Consider the following 17,008-nt stretch of genomic DNA (forward strand, 5'->3'; position numbering starts at 1 on the left):
ATTTGCAATGTGTAAAAATTTTGTTTGTTATTGTTTCAGGACACAGCAGGACAGGAGAGATACAGAACAATTACCACAGCTTACTACCGGGGTGCAATGGGCTTCATTTTAATGTATGACATCACAAATGAAGACTCTTTCAATGCTGTGCAGGATTGGTAAGTAAAACTTGGAATTCATAGTAGATATCAGAGAGAATATGTGCTATCACTTTTCTGCTGTGACAGTATAAATTATTTTGGAAAACTTATTTCCAAATACAGTGTTCGAGCATTCCTATACCCAAATAGGGGCATAGGAATATTGGGTTTTTTTTAATTCAGGAAAGACAATGAACACTTTAAAATATGTTACATACAATTAATTGTAATAATCGTGTTTGCTGTGATTTCAGTGTAATGTACATTATTCATACAACTTAAACCAGCAACATGCTAGTGTGGAGGGTAACTTCTAAGATACCAGAAACCGTTTCCATATTTCATGGAAAAATTGATATACCATGTGTGAAGGTCATCTTTTAATTTTTCATCATGTTGCTTTTAACCACAGCTAGATATACATTATGTCAGTCTTGTGCCTCAAGTGTTAAAATGAGCAAACTTTATCACAGTAGCAGAACCTGGAATGGCTGAAACTTACATTACCTTGCGTTATGTGAATATCCAGTTGTCTCCATAAAAGTGTTTTTTTAATCACACATGGGCTTTTTTAAGTAAAGCTAACATAAAAGGAAAGCCAGAGTTTACCTCAGTGATTTCTTCCTTAACAAGTTATTTTAATATATGAGAGCCTTCCAGCAGTGCTCTGAGTGATATGAATAACATTTGCCATGTGTGGTCCACATGCTCTCTTGCATGCAGTTCCCTCTCCATGTGTTTGAGAGAGGATTTTGTTCAGTTTGTGTGATTTGTTCGGTATGTTTCTTTGGCTTTTTTTAAATTTATTTTAAGATATGCTCTACTGTGGACTTCTGTCAGGACAGACAAGGTCAGAAACATGTTGCACACTTAAAGAGTAGAGATACTATCGTGCCTGTTTTTAGCAGGAATTGTTGCCCAGCCTCACATTGTCCAACTTCTTCTCTTTCACATTCTTCTGCTTACCATTGTTGTAGAAAGTGTCATGGAGCCCACAGAGCACCTTCCCTCTCAACAACTGGAGTTTATTGGTCTGTATAAGCTGAGGCTGACCATTTATCACTCTGAAAGTAATAACTGAGAACCTTAGGTTGATTCTGCCCTAAATGGGATCTTGATTTGCATAACGTTTGCTTTGTAAGCACTAAGGATGTAGTCATTCACAGTCCTCCAGGGAAAAGAGGCAACTCCAGATTGTGTCTCACCTTTTTACATCAAGTTATCTGTAGGAATCTACACCAAATTGCTCTTATGAGCAAATCTTTCTGTTTATGAGAGAATCAATAAGCTTACCTGACTAGTACAGACTGGACAACTGTCTTTTGGACAAATGGATATATCTAAGTGGAGTCTCTGCTTGATACTACAAGAAGAAGGCACGTTTGCTCCATGTTATTTGTTATGCCAAAGGGATGTTCTGCCCATGTTGTACAAAAGCTGGAAGCATCATGCTGAGTACTTGATGTAACACGTTTGTGAGAACCGCCTCTGTTCAACAGCATGAGTCAGAATCTCCTACCTAACAGAAGATAGCTGAAAGTGTTATTCATAGATGCTTCTATGAAAGTTTAGCAAAAACAGGGAATCAAGCAGTACACCAAAATCCTAGCTGAACCTGCAGATGTGACCACCAGCACCACTGCTTCCTGGCCCTGCCAGCTGAAGCACTGTCTTGCTTTGCCTCTGCTTTTCATTGTCCATGGGCTGACTCTGCTCAAGCACTGGGTTAAACGGGTGATAATGTCTGTCTAGGACGAGCTGTGATCTGCAAATCTCATTGTCCCATCTCTAGGCAAACCAGATGGCATGCCATATATTATCTAGCTTCCTCCAACACAAAGAATTCTTTTATAGCAAGTGTAAATATGAATTCTTATTATTAGTTTTTCCACCTGTTTGTTTTCCAGTCTCCTAGATCTGATATGTTTGGCACTCTTTATCTCCTGGTGAAGGAACAGGGCTTCATACTAATTAAAAAGAAAAAAGTCACTGTAAAATGAAGGAAGAAAATATTTAAAAGCTATGGAGTTCTTAAGTAGGTTTATGAAATATGAGTTTTTCATCATTTTTATCTAGAACCTTTACGAACTGTTGGCAGATATTATAGAAATTTGGTGGAAAGATGTGGTTGTAGTATTATGTGTCAAGATCTACAATCATCTGCAAGATGAAAGGAATGATGGATATGCTGAGTGCCTCACTTGTCAGAATAAGACATAGATTTGCCTGTTATAGATTTTTAATATCATAAGCCCAGTTGCTGCTCTGCTGTTCTTCCTCTGTTTTATTCCTCCTATCTCAGAGCTGATAATTGATTTTGATTAGCCTTGGCTTCAGTTCTGATAGTAATTACAAAACCAAAGCTTGCTTCTGAATGTGAGAAAAGTTAAGAAAAACTCACAAATACCAATGCTGCAGAAGAGCAGGCATGGCTATGTGCAGGTATCTGCGTCTTTCTGAAAGATATGGGAGAGGGAGTGGGAACTTTTAAGCCTCTCTGGAGTTTAAAATGCATTTCTCTGTGATAAATATGCCTCTCTAAGCAGTACTGCCACTTCATATACATGAACAATGGGCCAAATCCAAGCTCAAATCATATCAGCTTCAAGACTTGATCTGGAAACTGCTCTGCAGTCTGAACAGTGAATCTACAGGTACCTTTTAGAATTGGATAAACGACTTTGGTTTAAAATGTGTGCTGAGATGATTCTTTATATTAAAAATCATTTTTTTGAATCTGACTGACATTTCTCCTTTATAGCTACAGATACAGATGAATGATAGTTGCATCTCTAGATGCTAATGGCGCAAGCTGTGTACCTTGAAGTAGTTGGATGTACATTTATCATGGCCCCCTAAAAAGACACAGATTTGGGGAATAGATTTATTTCCTATAAAGAGGAACCCATTGTAGATCTAAAAGCCTGAGGGTTTTTTTTCCAGGTTGAAAGCCTAGACTTGAAACTTCTCTAGGTCAGAAGGCTAGACAGGGATAGAGCACATTGTATATATTTGTTTACACAAGTTGCTCCTCTGCACCTGGAAACATTGTCCCAACTACAAGTGTTTGTCTGGCAATATCTTTATCACTGTCTGGTGACTGCTAAAGGCACTGTGAAGGGCTTCCCTCTGCAGGAATTCAGTATTTGAGAATTCCACATTGCTGAAGTCTCAGATTCAGGAATGCTTCCTCAGGAAACACATAAGGCTGAAGGAGCATAAGAGGCTTTGAATTATTGAAGTTTTTAGATTATCTGTGTTTTGTAAGCCTGTCAAGGTCTACAGAATCAGTTCTTCCTCCATTTTTGGCTGACGCTTATGGGAGCAGGGAAGACAGTATTCTAGGAAACACTTTGATTACCCTCACCCTTTAAAAAATTAAGTTTTTACCAAAAATTTTATGATAGTTTTTTTAATGCCCCAATGGAAAGATTATGGTTACACATCTTCTTAAGAAATTTAGAGGCTCCTCCATGCAGGATACTTCTCTTTCCTCTTTTTCTCTAAATATTGAACTTAGTTCTATCATTTAAGAAAAATCCATTATTTGCTGTATGTCAGGGAACAAATCCGGAAAGTGCTTCTAGGCAAATTTAGCCTCCACCTCTTGTTGCCAAAACACATGATGTGCCATGCAGTATAGTCCACGTGGTTCTGCTGCACAGAGCACAGACACATGCCATGTATGCCATTGCCCATGCGTGTTCCTGGGATCCCTGTCCTGAGGGACTCTCTCTGGACACCAGCTGCACTGTGTACAGCAGTGATCTACGCACAAACTGAGTGTCTGCTGTGTAGAGCAACCTCAACACAGCAATACATCTTAGAGCCAGCTGTAAAAATATTCTGACCAATCATGCTAACGTTAAAGGTATATATACCTTAATTTATATCTATGTATAGATAGATAGATGTGTACACACACACACACATGAGTTATATGTAAGGCAGTGGAGCTGAGGTCATTTCCAGGAGATTTAAACTGCTGCAGGGAGCACAGCAAACAGGGGCATGGCACGTCAGTGAGAATGTGGCACAGCAGTTTGCATGGCAGTTGGCACAGGCAGGGTGAGCAGGATGGGCACAGCCACCCTCCCAGCTCTCTCTGGTGGGTTGTGAGGTGGGTGTGTGGCTGTCAGTTTTTGGTTTGTGTTTTGTTTTTTTTTTCTCTCAATCCAGCAATGGTTTCCAAACATCAAAAGCCTGCTGCTCTCAGGGGGAGTGTGCTAACCCAGAAAGAACCCCCTAGGAAAGATGCAGCTGTCCAGTGTCTGAGCCTGGCGTCAGTACCAGAGGACAGTGTGAGAGATGCCTGCAACGATGTGAGCAGGTGAATGATTTGCTGTGCTTAGTGACAGAGCTCAAGGAAGAAGCGGAGAGGCTAAGAAGTATTAGAGAGAGTGAAAGAGAAATATACTGGTGGAGTCATACCCTTCCGACCCCAAAAGAAGGGTCCAGCAGGAGATGGTGAAGCCCTGCCCCTCCTGCCATCAGGCAGATGGAGCAAACCAAGTAGGTAGGGGGGATGGAAACAGGTCCCCGATCGAAGAGGTAAAAGAATCCCCTCCTGACCCCCATCAACTCCCACAGTGCCATGGTCCGAAGGGGGATAGGGCCGTGACACAGCACGGATGGGTTCGGACGCAAGTTACCGGTGCAGATGGAATGCTTTATTGAGGCGTGCACGGGACTTTTTATCAGTTCGGGCGGGGACAGGGCCAGAACATGGGGTGGAGCATGAGACAGACAAACGGGGGAACAAATCGGGATAGGGACACAGGCAAAAGGAGGAGGAACGTGGGAGGAGCCAGGGAAGGAAAGGGCGAATGGTGGCTGTCTCCTGTCTGCAGCTTCTCCGGCCAATCAGGGAGGGAAGCAGGGAAGTAAGCATGCCTGAGCGTGCCCGGGAAATGCAAATATAAGGGCAACATACAGTGTGTATATAAACACATAAAAACTGTAAAGTCCGTATAGTAAAGTCCGTATAATAAAGTCCTGTCAATTGCTGTATATCTTCCTCCATGCCTGGAACTGTTCCCATCCTGAATCTTGTTCCTTCACACCACGGTGCCCTTAAAGAACAGGTATGAGGCCCTGGACCCAGAGAGTCAGGCAGAGGGCAGTCAAGAAGAGGATCTGTCTGGAGGGTCTCCCGGTTGCACCCCATCTACCTGACGGATTACAACCACAGCTATAAAGAAAAAAAGGAGGGTAGTTGTAGTTGGTGACTCCCTTCTGAGGGGAACTGAAGCCCCTATATGCCAACTGGACCCATCCCACAGGGAAGTCTGCTGCCTTCTCAGAGCCTGGGTGAGGGATATTAGTAGGAGACTCCCTGAACTAATCCGGCCCTCTGATTATTACCCACTGCTGGTGGTCCAGGCTGGCAGTGATGACATTAGTGAAAGAGGCACCAGGCTAATTAAAAAGGACTTCAAGGAGCTGGGTTGATTAGTTAATGGGACAGGAGCACAGGTGGTATCCACCTCAGTTCCTGGAGTAGGAGGGATGAATGAGGAGAGGAGTAGGAAAATCCATTTTATCAATAGGTGGCTAAAGGATTGGTGCCACTGGCAGAATTTTGGGTTTTTTGACCATGGGGCAAATTCTATGATACCTAGCCTGCTAGAGTCAGATGCACTTCATCTATCTGGCAAGGGCAAAAGGACTCTAGCCCGTAAATTGTTGGGGCTTATCAGGAGGGCTTTAAACTAGGTTTGACGGGGGAATGGGTTGAAACCGGGCTCGCCAGAGATGAGCCTAAGTGTGGAAAGCCAGAGTTAGAAGTGAAATCAGCAGCCCAGCTGAAGTGCATGAACACCAATGCACACAGCATGGGTAACAAACAAGAGGAGCTGGAAGCCATTGTACAGCAGGAAAGCTATGATGCAGTCGCCATCACAGAAACGTGGTGGGATGACTCGCATGACTGGAATGCTGCCACGGACTGCTACAAGCTTACATCCAGATAGCAAGAGCTATCTGCTTTTATACAGTTAACCTATGATGCCTACCTGGGCAGGTGTGGCCAGGACCATCCAGCTAGAGGCCTTCGGCCCCTCCTCTGTTTATGTAAGTGGTACTCCTTCTGCACATGCTTGTGTACATTAGAAATTCCCCAGCTCCTGCGTGCTGCACATTGGGGGTCTTTTCTAAATGAGTCTTACTTCATCCTCCTCCTCTTCACTTTGACCTTCAAATGCCCCTGTAGGGCTGTTGGCCAACAGTCAGGCCCCAATTCAGTTTATACAAGATACTCCCTTCAAGAACGAAGTTCTCTTTTATCGGTGCTTGTTTCTCATAACTTGGCAGGAAAAGAACAGACTCTCACAGGTGGCTGGGCCAAACACAACCAAAAATTAACGGCGTCTAATTAAGCATGAATACAGATATTAGGAAGAAATTTTTTACAGAGAGAGTAATCAGACATTAGAATGGGCTATCCAGGGAGGTGGTGGATTCACCATCTCTGGAGGCTTTTAAAATGAGACTGGATGTGGCACTTAGTGCCATGGTCTAGTAACCATGGTGGTGTTGGATCAAGGGTTGGACTTGATGATTTCAGAGATCTTTTCCAACATGGTTGATTCTATGATTCTATATATAATAACTTGTGCTTGATATTAATGCAAGCAAATTCCCTGGGATTGTTTTTGACATATTTGTAGTTTTCAGCCAAGTGGGAGCAAGAAGTTGCATACTGGTAGGTAGTTTCATTCTCCCATTTAACACGAAAGAATGAAACACTAGTATTTCACAAATTTTATGCTGTGGAAAAAAAAAAAAGAGTGAAATTTAAGGATGAATATTTCAAAAGAATCACAGTTTGATATATTTTTTCATTTTTTTCTAAGTCTTTTTTCTGTACAATGAATAAGCAGAAAAGGAAGTGGGATTTATAGACTTAAATATAGGGAGCAAAAATGTATTTTACAATTTGAAATATTGTTAGTTGCAATAATTAGTTGCAATTACACAAAATTTACAATTTTTCCTTTTAATGCTGACTATTGAAAATGTACTTATGTACAAAATGACTCTAAAATTCTTTTCACATTTTATTTCTGCTCTTTATTAGTGTAAGAAGGACTAAGGCTAGGGGCAAAATAGATACTTTTTCTAAAAAAGAAATTTTCTTGTTTTAAAGTGCTACAAAGACATTTGTGAAAAAGTGGAAACAATTTGTTTTAAAATATTTAAAATAAATATTTAAATAAAGCTCTGTATTCTAGGCCAGTTTACTTAGCCATTTTTCACACACTGTTTGCTATGGAATTCCTGTTGTAGTAGATTGCATATGTGAAACCTAATTCTCTGAGATGACATCTTTTCCCTCAAAGGTCTGTCATCTAACTTCATCTCACAAATGCTAAATTGGTGCCAGCTGAAACAACCTACATGCTTTCCGGTTTTACAGACTCACTCCAATGTCTTCCATGATGTTTCTCCCACCATATCCAAAAAGACTATCCCCACATTTCAAACTCAAGAGCAGGGAATATCTCTGGATATTTGAGGAGCAGCATATACTGCAAATGAGTCTTCCTAAAAAAAGAAGAAGAAGTATTTACGATGGAAAGGAAGGAAAATGTTGCAATTAGATTCATTTATGTTTTTTACAGTTCTATAATTTTCAGAAGATCACTCATGACAGACCAGCAAAAAATATTTAGTGTCATCCAAAGTATTTCATAGCATCGTAGAATCACAGAATATGCTGCGTTGGAAGGCATCCACAAGGATTATCAAGTCCAGTTCCCAGCTGTCATGGTTTGAGATAGCCCCAAAATCCAATTCCCTGGCTCCATCCCCCCTCCCACATCTCAACCTAATGTGAGATGGGTTTTTCCAGACAAAACACACCAGACTCAAGTGGGGGAAAGGGAATATATTACAATGACTGTACAAATAAATATAACATCACATTATACGCATGATCACAAACTATCTCTACCATGACATATGTATTTACAGTGGATCAGGTCTCCTCTCCCCTCCAAATAAAAGTCCAGGAGGGAAAGAAGGACAGATCCCTTCCAGTCTCTGAGCAGCAGCATCTTCTGAGGCAGCAGTCTGTCTGTCTTCTCCACATGCAGCAGCTGATAGCTGGCTTTCTGCCAGCACTCAACGAGGGAGATATCAAATTCCCTCGGCCCCATCGCCTCAACCGAGGGGTCTTCCGTGGGCTTTGTAACGCCAGACAAGGTCGTATCACCACGTCATATCACGAAGACACAGGGAAGTCTTCGTGACGGTCTGGTATCTTCAGGAGACTCAGCTCCTTGCTTGCAGGGCCTCTGTGCCACTGCCTCTCAGGCTGCCACCAGGGCAGCAGTGCAAGGGGGGGGGAGCCAAGGTCAACTCCCCCCGCATTCCATCTGGCCGTCCCGGTCCAGCTCCGGGACGTCTTTTGAGCTTCTTAGCTCCTCTCTCTCTCCCCGGTGCTGCATGTCTAAAACTCTTCTCCTAAATAGGAGTCCATGTCCCTCTTCTCCAAGAGGGGTCTCAAGGGAGTTTTGGGGATCTGGTATCAGTCTTACCCCGAACTCTGTCTCTCAGCTGCTGGCTCTCTTTCTCCTCCTTCCAGGAGTCTTCTCTGCAGTGCTGCATGTTGCTTCTGCTGCTCCCCCAGTTCAGGTCCTTATCTCTGGCTCTCTGCCACCGTTTCTCTGGTCAGTCCCGGCTGCTGCTCTGTGCCCATGGAGAAAAACATCTCCCATCTTAACTACAGGCACCTAGCCCAGCTTTATGCTGTTCCAGGTCCCTGCAGCCCCCCAGCTGAGGCTGGGAGGGGGCCAGAGGCCCCAAGGGGCACAGAGCCCCTACCTCGTGGCTCACAACATGGCCACCTCTCCTACAACAACCAAAACTACAACTCTTCTCTTCCGGTCTGGTTGTGATATGTTTACATTTCCGCAGGAGCGCCCATTGGGCAGAACTTCAAAACTTCCAAGGGTTTCCACCCCTTGGGGTCTACCACTTTTCTCAGCCTCTGGGGGAAAACAAGGTCCAAACCACGACACCAGCCCTGCATAGGACTATATTCAAGAGTCACACCATGTGCCTGAGGGTATTGTCCAAACACTTCTTGAACTCTGTCAGGCTTGGAGCTGTGACCACTGCACTGGGGAGCCTGTTCCAGCACCCAACCACCCTCTGGGTGAAAAACTTCTTCCTGATATCCAACCTAAACCTCCCTCAGTTTAGTTTCATCCTATTCCCTCAGGTCCTGTCACTGGTTACAAGAGTGATCAGTACTTGCCCCTCCACTTCCCCTCATAAGGATGCTGAAGACTGCGATGAGGCCTCCCCTCAGTCTCCTCTGCTCCAGACCGAGCAGACCAAGTGACCTCAGCCACTCCTCATAAAGCTTCCCCTCCAGACCTTCCAGCATCCTCATGGCCCTTCTTTGGATGCTCTTTAGTAGCTTAATGTCTTTTTTACATTTTTTACATTAACCAACACTGCACACAATATTCAAGGTGAGGCCGCACTAGAGCAGGACAATCAGGCTGCAGAGCACAGCAGGACAATCACCTCCCTCAACCAGCTGGTGATACTTTGCCTGATGGCCCCCAGACACAGCTGGCCCTCCTGGCTGCCAGGGTATATTGTTGACTCAAGAGGTTTGGATGTGCCAGAAAGTAATGTATTAGTCTCTTATCACTGATATTGCCAATATATGCCTTTAGGAAAACTCTCAGTAGAAAAAAGACAATCGTATGGCTGCTCTTCTAAAGACTTTTCCTGATAACATTAGATGTTAGGTTTAAGCAGCATAGTAGCCTGAACAACATTGCTTTCATGGAGATACTTTCTTATTTTTTTTTCTACTAATCCCTAAATTTAAATATGCATGTTACCCATGGGAACTTATGCAAATCCTTATAGAAGGGGACTTTTTATTTTGAACATAGTAAATCTTTGACTTAAAAGTTAAAACCTCATCAGAAAGTGTTTTCCATCCAAAAAATAACTGATGCATTATAGCAGTTAATCAGGAGAGACAACTGTTAATTTTTCATGGCATTTTTCATTCTTTCCTGTCTTTATGTCCTTAAACCATAGAAAGAGACACTCTTATGGAACAGAAATTTTCCTTATGTGGTTCTTGGTTCTTACACTTGCTCCTTTCATTCATTTTTGGGGGGGACTTAGGGCTTCTGCTGAAGGTCCTACACCCCTCCCTTGAACCTCCTTCACTGCAGATATGGCACTTTCTTAGGTTGTAAGAAGCCAGCCAGTATCAGGGTGTCCACTCAACTGCCTTCAGCTACATCAAACCATATTAATGCTGCCAGTGATAAGTCTAATAAGAAAAAGGAATAAATACTGTCTGGACAAAATTCTCTCACGGTGCTCCATGTCTTTCTTATCCCTCAAATACGAGATAGGGCAGTACAGTCATTAAGTTGCTAACAGTGATCATGCACCCAGGTCCTGCTCAGTCACTGGTTGGTGAATGCAGCTCAGTGATCCTCAGGGGATCTAGCCTCGGTAATATGCTTCAGAAACTCACTAGCAAGATTAAGTCACTTTTGACTTCCACTGGACCTGTTTGGCCTAGTGAGTGGCTTAAATTAATTGTCTTTTTTTTATTCCTTATTTCAGCTGACATGGTAGTTGGTTAGGACAGCTGTTTGCCATGACTAGACATAAGTTATTAGCATCACACATTGCAGCTTCCCTGTGAGCACCAGCTGCAGACTGGCAACTATATCATGAGTGTGGCTGCACCTCCTCTACAGCTCCTACCCCTGCAGCTAAGGGCTGAAGTTCTGGGGGTCAATTTCTTCTCTTCTTATTAGAGCTGGTCAGTAATAAGGAAGGCTGCATCATTCCTTTCCTAGGACCTTTTTCCTCAGTCATGAAAATGTGACAGGCTGTCTGATGTGAAGCAACCAAATTCTTTTATCTGGGAAAATATGACAAACTAGCAAATCATGCCTGGCTGCCATCTACATTTGGCAAGAACTATTCCCATAAACTCATTTTGTTGGACTGAAGATTTCACAGTGGAGTTTCATTGCAGAGCTGATGAGACAACATAACTACTCAGCCATTCAGAGAACTGATGTTTATGGGCGCTGAGAGGAATGGAGCTGCACACCACAAAGAGTTCAGTTTTGGTATTTGTCCACCAATCCTTTTCAGTCTTCCCCTTTTTATTCATATTCTCTTGTAAACAGCACCTGGTGTTTTTCTTTAGTTAACCACAGTTCCCAGGATCATCCTAAACCAGTGCCTTGGCCCCACACATTCACCTTACATCATGTGGTGGCTGTGTTCAGCCATGAGAGAAAAACGCATGCTGTCATGCAGACTGTTCAAAGTGGTTTTCCACTTTGAGAAACACAACATTTTCAAAGCACTTAGCCAAGATCAGTCCTCCGTTTTGATTCCAATTAACTAAATGCAGATGCAGAGTGAATCAGCTTGTTCCCACATTGTTTAAAAAAGGAGGTATCTTCCAATCTGTACCACATCCTGCTCTTCAGCACTGAGGGTTACGCTGAGGTACATAAAAGCAAACCAGGTGATGAGATTAACATCTAAGTGCTGCTGTGCTGAACTGCTCCACTAATTAGACTATACTAATACTATACTCTTAATGAGATTTTCGGTTTTGTCTGTTTTTTTCCTATGATAACTCATTTATTTTTCAAAAGGTAAATTGGAAAATGCTTCTGACAGGCTACTGGTGAGCTACTGGAGTTAATTAGAAAGATAAACTTTGAGTTGGTAATAAATAACTGTATGCTAAAGTAGGTATAAGAAAGACTGAGTCCAATATTTAGCTTGTGTGTCTATTTTATAGATAGACACAGTCAGTAGTAAAAGAGATTAAACCTAGAATGTTATAATCAACGGACAATGTTTATTTTTGTAGTAATAAATGTCATAAAATCTTGTGTCAATAATAGTTTTTATTGGCTGAACAGTAACTAGTATAGTCCTTTTATCTCCCTGTGAAATCTGTGTTGATAGAGTTACACTGTTGCTCAGTATTCCCAAATGAAAGCTGTCAGCCAACAACGTGAGTCCAGTTAGTGACTTAGTAATGTCTCTAGACAGTTTGCACTCTCAGTTCAAGCTGCAGATTATTTACTTTTCTCAGTACTCTAATACTCTGAATCTGCTATGCTTAACTTCAGGGGAATATCATGGTACCTGTTGGACCTTGAGATGGAGCTGTTGAACCTTGCTGTTGGAGCTGTTCCTTCGAGGATTTCACTTTTGCAGATATCTTCTGTGGGTTGGGATGTATCTGAATAGCACTAAGGGTTGCAGTTTTAGTCATGCAGTTTGGATGATTTTTGTTCAAAAATTCAACAAAACTAAGACTGTGTGAGTCAGCAGCAAAGCAGTGTACAGTCTCATGGACAGTATGAAGTTTAAGTAAGACCCTCTCCCTCATGAACTTTCTCACCTCTGTTCCCCTCTTACCTCCTTTCTTATACACCTGATTTCAAGATGCCATGGTTTGAGTTTCTAGCATTGAAAGTTTTGCAACTGTCATAGTAGTTTTGCAACTCACATATTAGCTATGTGACATACAAGCTGTACGTGGGTGAGTACAAAAGGTTTTACTCAAATTCATTCCTCTGATCAAGCAGGAAAAGTGCCATCAGTGTTCTTATATTGAAACATGAATTGCAAAGTGACAAGGCAATGTAACCCAGTAGTAGTGATTATTTTCAAAGCACAACTTAATGATATTTAGGTCTGACCTGCAACTGAAGCAACCTTTAGGATTTCTTGCATCAGAATATTGCAAGGCTTTAACCATTAAACTAGGACATTTGTAGTGAATGCTTAATAATGAATGTTTTCATTTTTTTCTATTTTTTTAAGTCTATTTTTTTCCAATGCCATTTTTTCTTTTGTGCTATACTAATCATAAAATTCTGTTAAGAAAATAAAGCTTTAATTGTAACCACAATTCTGCCAAGAATCCCTAGAAGAAATTGTCTGTTCCCTTAGTGTCAGGTGACAGTGTGTTAAAGACAAATAAAAATTTCTGATTTTGTAGGTTTGTGAATACAGAGTTATTATAAATAAGTAACAAGAAGGGAAAATGTCTTTTTAATCCAAGTTAGAGGTTTTTAACTTCTAGCCAGCATTCACTCATATTTCCCACAATACAAGCAGCATTAGAGCCTTTATCTTTCTGGAGAATAAGTAGGACAGAGAAACCTGCCTGCTACTTGGGACGAGTTTTTGTGTATTTATTAAATACACGTTAGTGAAAAACATACTTCAACAGTACTGAATTTCTTCAGACATTGTGAGATACTCTTGCAGAACTGGCAATGAAAGCAGTGCACCTTGGAGGCCACCAGCTGCTGATAAAACGCCCCAGAGGGACCAGAAGAAGGGCTGTCTTTCTACTTTAATCCTTCTCTGTGCTGGCCACCAAGCAACAGGGCATTGGGGTGGCTGAATATTTTTCTGTTGCCTTTGGGGTATAATGCAGCACTGCACAGAAAGATGCAAGCTAGCTGAGATGGCCCAGTGAGATTCTGGGATAACACTGCTTCCAATATGTAAGTTAAATTGCATCACCCAAACTTGGATATCACTGTGCAGTGCTCAGTTCTGCAATACAGACTTTGAATACAAGTTATTTCTGCAAAGTTATTGCAGTTCTACCTGAGAGTAAAACCAGCATAAGTTGCTTCAGCAGTTTAGGAGTGACCATCATAAGGGATCAAACAGTGACAGCTCAGTAGTTGGGTGTGACAAGTATTTAATCACTGCATCATTGCTTCAGAAGAGATTGTGAACTATGGTTTTATTGAAGATGGGGAGAGGGAAGTAGAAGGCAGTGGTCTGTGCATAAGTCCTGGAAAGAGCAAGCAAAGTGTGGAAACATAGATGCTGCTACATAGCAGGTTAGTTCTAACTCTACCAAGGGCACTAGGGACCTCAGTCTATCCTTTCCTCTTTCTTGATACCATTGGAATTTTAAAAAATGAAGCTAAAAGTTGATTCTCACATGAAATCAAGAGAAGAGTTGTAGCTGTCCAATGTTCACACCAGGGAAGGCTCTCATAAGGTCTCCACTTCCCTCCACTTGTAGCAAACATGCTCTGCCATAAGTTCACATCCTGAGGAACTCCAAGGGGAAGAATAAGTCAATGTTTTTTATCTTAAATTGCATCCTGTATAAATCTCTATTTACAGAGCTTTGTTCGCACAGGTGAAAGGAAAAGTGTTATATCAATTAAAAAACAATTCACAGTGAATGGCTCCCTTGGAAAACCATAATACTGACAAAACTGGTTTCAGGCCCGGTTTGACAGACAAATCTGCATGAAGTTTCCAATTTTTCCATACCTGCATGAAATCCCTAGTTTTGTTTTTAAAATGTGCCTTTCAGACATACACTAAACAAGAAAACTAGCATCTGTCATATGGGGTGGTTGTTTTTCCTGTTATTCCTGGAGGGAAAAACTTTGTAGCAAATCCACATTAATTGAACACATGAAATTCACACTTAGATATGTGTGTACATTAGCAGAGGCAAAGTGTACTAAAGGAAGCAAAAAATAAAGAAAAAACAGCCAAAGTAAATTCTGTTTCAAAACAATTCTGAAGAAAGAACAAGACTCTAGCAGTTTCTTTTGCTGGTCACTGAGAGGAGCCTGTGTATTACAGCTCACTTGCTACAAGCAAGGAAGTAACAAAGCTGAGTGTTACAGCTTCAAAATATGAATCGGCCAGAATGGATGGGAACACAAACCTTCCTTTGATGTAATATTTAGCATCCGTCCTTTCAGTATAACAGAGCTGAATGTTACAGCCTCTGGGAGAAAGGAAGAGAACAAAATATGAACCAGTCAGAATGGATAGGAATGCAAACCTTCCTTTGATGTAATATTTAGTATCAGTCCTTTCAGTTTTGGTTGCTGGGAGAGAATCAGCAAACACATCATTAAGACCCAAAGACAAGTCATGCACAAGAAACCTGCATCTGCAATTAAAAGAACAAAAGAAACACATAGATTAAAAATATATATGTAAGCTGTGGAAAAGTTGAAAGAAATAATAAGTATCAATTTTGTATTGTATCTTTAGATTCCCAAATTGAAATTAGCCATTTTAACTTCTCTCCTTATTTAGTACAGCCTTTTTAGTCTACATATTTTCTGAACTTTTAAAGCACAAATGCTTAACACTTTGCACAGGAGTTATCTTTCTGAGCAGATTTAAAGACATTTCCTTCACAGATCAAGGAAAATCAATATTGGTAGTTCATCTTAAATACAAACATTTATTAATTTTTTATAATCTTCAGAGAATTTTGTTATCTATGTGCGTATTTGAGTGAGTAGATTACAAAAAATACAATAGTAACTAAGAATTATTAGGAAATGTTGCTTTAAGCTGAAAATTCATACAATATCTGTTAGGAGAGATCTATATTCTGAAAGTCATGGGTGTTTAAAATGACTTTTCAGTCTCCATGGAAACTCTTCACTGGGTTAGTTACTGCAATCACAACTTATATAAACAAAAGAACAAAAGCATGGGTACTATGGCTAGAGGGAAAGTCTGGGTTTATGTGGGGTTTTTAAAGGCCTTTTCGTACTGGCTGCTGTAGTAAACCAGTCTTCCAGAGCCAGTGTGCTACTAAGAAAACAAAAACTATTATTTTCCTCACATTTAAGTTAAGGTTTTAAAATTTTGCCTTCCCAAAGGAGAGAACTCCCAGGGCTCATATTTTCAAGGAGTTTGGGATATGTTACAAGCTCTTTTATGAGACTGTCTAAACTGCAAGCTTTGAGTTAAAGCTTAATTTGTTTTAATTCCAGTTCTATTCTTAAAAAATTCTCTCCCAATAAAGTCACACAACAAAAATTCAGTCAGAGCTTACAAGTGCTGTTTTGTCAGCTTTATGTGAAATGTCCCAGGAGGCAGAAGGGAACTGTGGGAGGGGGTGACAAAATTGTCATTCTCTTTAAGATACTAAAAAGTGCTGCTGATCCACTTAGCACAGGGAGTGCGGGCAGAGAGAATGAATGGTCTGAGGAACTGTCTCCATTCTGGAGAAGGTGGCAAAATCTCAAATGAACAGAAAGGAAGTTTTTAAAGGAGGCATCTGAAAGAGGTAATAGGTCCTCCAAGTCAGCCAAGGAGAAGCAAAGATGTTTGTCAAGAGTGGCAGTTATGTTGAAGAGTAGTTATATTCTAGTAGTGAAGGACTGGAATGTGATTAGACATCCTTCAGAGCTTTCCTCAAGCCAGCTTCTGCAGTAGGTGAAGGGCAGAAGCTCTTGCTGAGGAACACAGCACTCGCAGTGGAATGGGAATCACAGGACTGTGGGAGATATCACAGGGACCTGCAGGAATCAGAAAATGCCATTAATCAGAGGGAGCTGAGTGAGAGCTATAGAATAGGGCAGCTTGGATCATACCCCACATCTTGAGCACCTGTCTTTAGCCTGTGACAGGGTTGAAACAGGTGGGCTCACACACCAAAATCACTGGGGAATGGCTGCTGGAAACTTGTCTTTATTAGGTATTTATGTTATTTATCTTTATTTAATTCATACTTCCCCTCACGCTGATTTCCCTCCTTAGTCTCTACTGCATCACCTTAAAAATAATTTCTCACTACTTTCTGGCTGTCTTCCATATCCTCTGTTTCTCTTGGTGTTCTTAGTTTTTCTCCTGAGTCCAGAACATAGAATCATAGAATCATAGAATCAGCCGGGTTGGAAGGGTCCTCTGGGATCATCAAGTCCAACCTTTGATCCACTACTGCTCCGGTTACTAGACCATGGGACTAAGTGCCACATCCAGTTTCATCTTAAAAACCTCTAGGGGCAGAGAATCCACCACTTCCCTGGGCAGCCCATTCC

The 17,008-nt window shown here is 41.4% G+C and overlaps 1 protein-coding gene across 1 annotated transcript in view; it reads left to right on the forward strand.

Annotated features, from left to right (window-relative positions):
- RAB3C (RAB3C, member RAS oncogene family) overlaps positions 1 to 17,008 on the forward strand; it is a 123,186-nt gene that overhangs the window by 57,097 nt on the left and 49,081 nt on the right. Inside the window, exon 3 of the mRNA XM_064642086.1 lies at positions 40 to 158. Coding sequence (XP_064498156.1) covers positions 40 to 158 — 119 coding nt within the window. The remainder of the gene's footprint in view (positions 1 to 39; positions 159 to 17,008) is intronic.

Source organism: Pseudopipra pipra, chromosome Z (genome assembly GCF_036250125.1).
Source record: "Pseudopipra pipra isolate bDixPip1 chromosome Z, bDixPip1.hap1, whole genome shotgun sequence".
Classification (NCBI taxonomy): domain Eukaryota; kingdom Metazoa; phylum Chordata; class Aves; order Passeriformes; family Pipridae; genus Pseudopipra; species Pseudopipra pipra.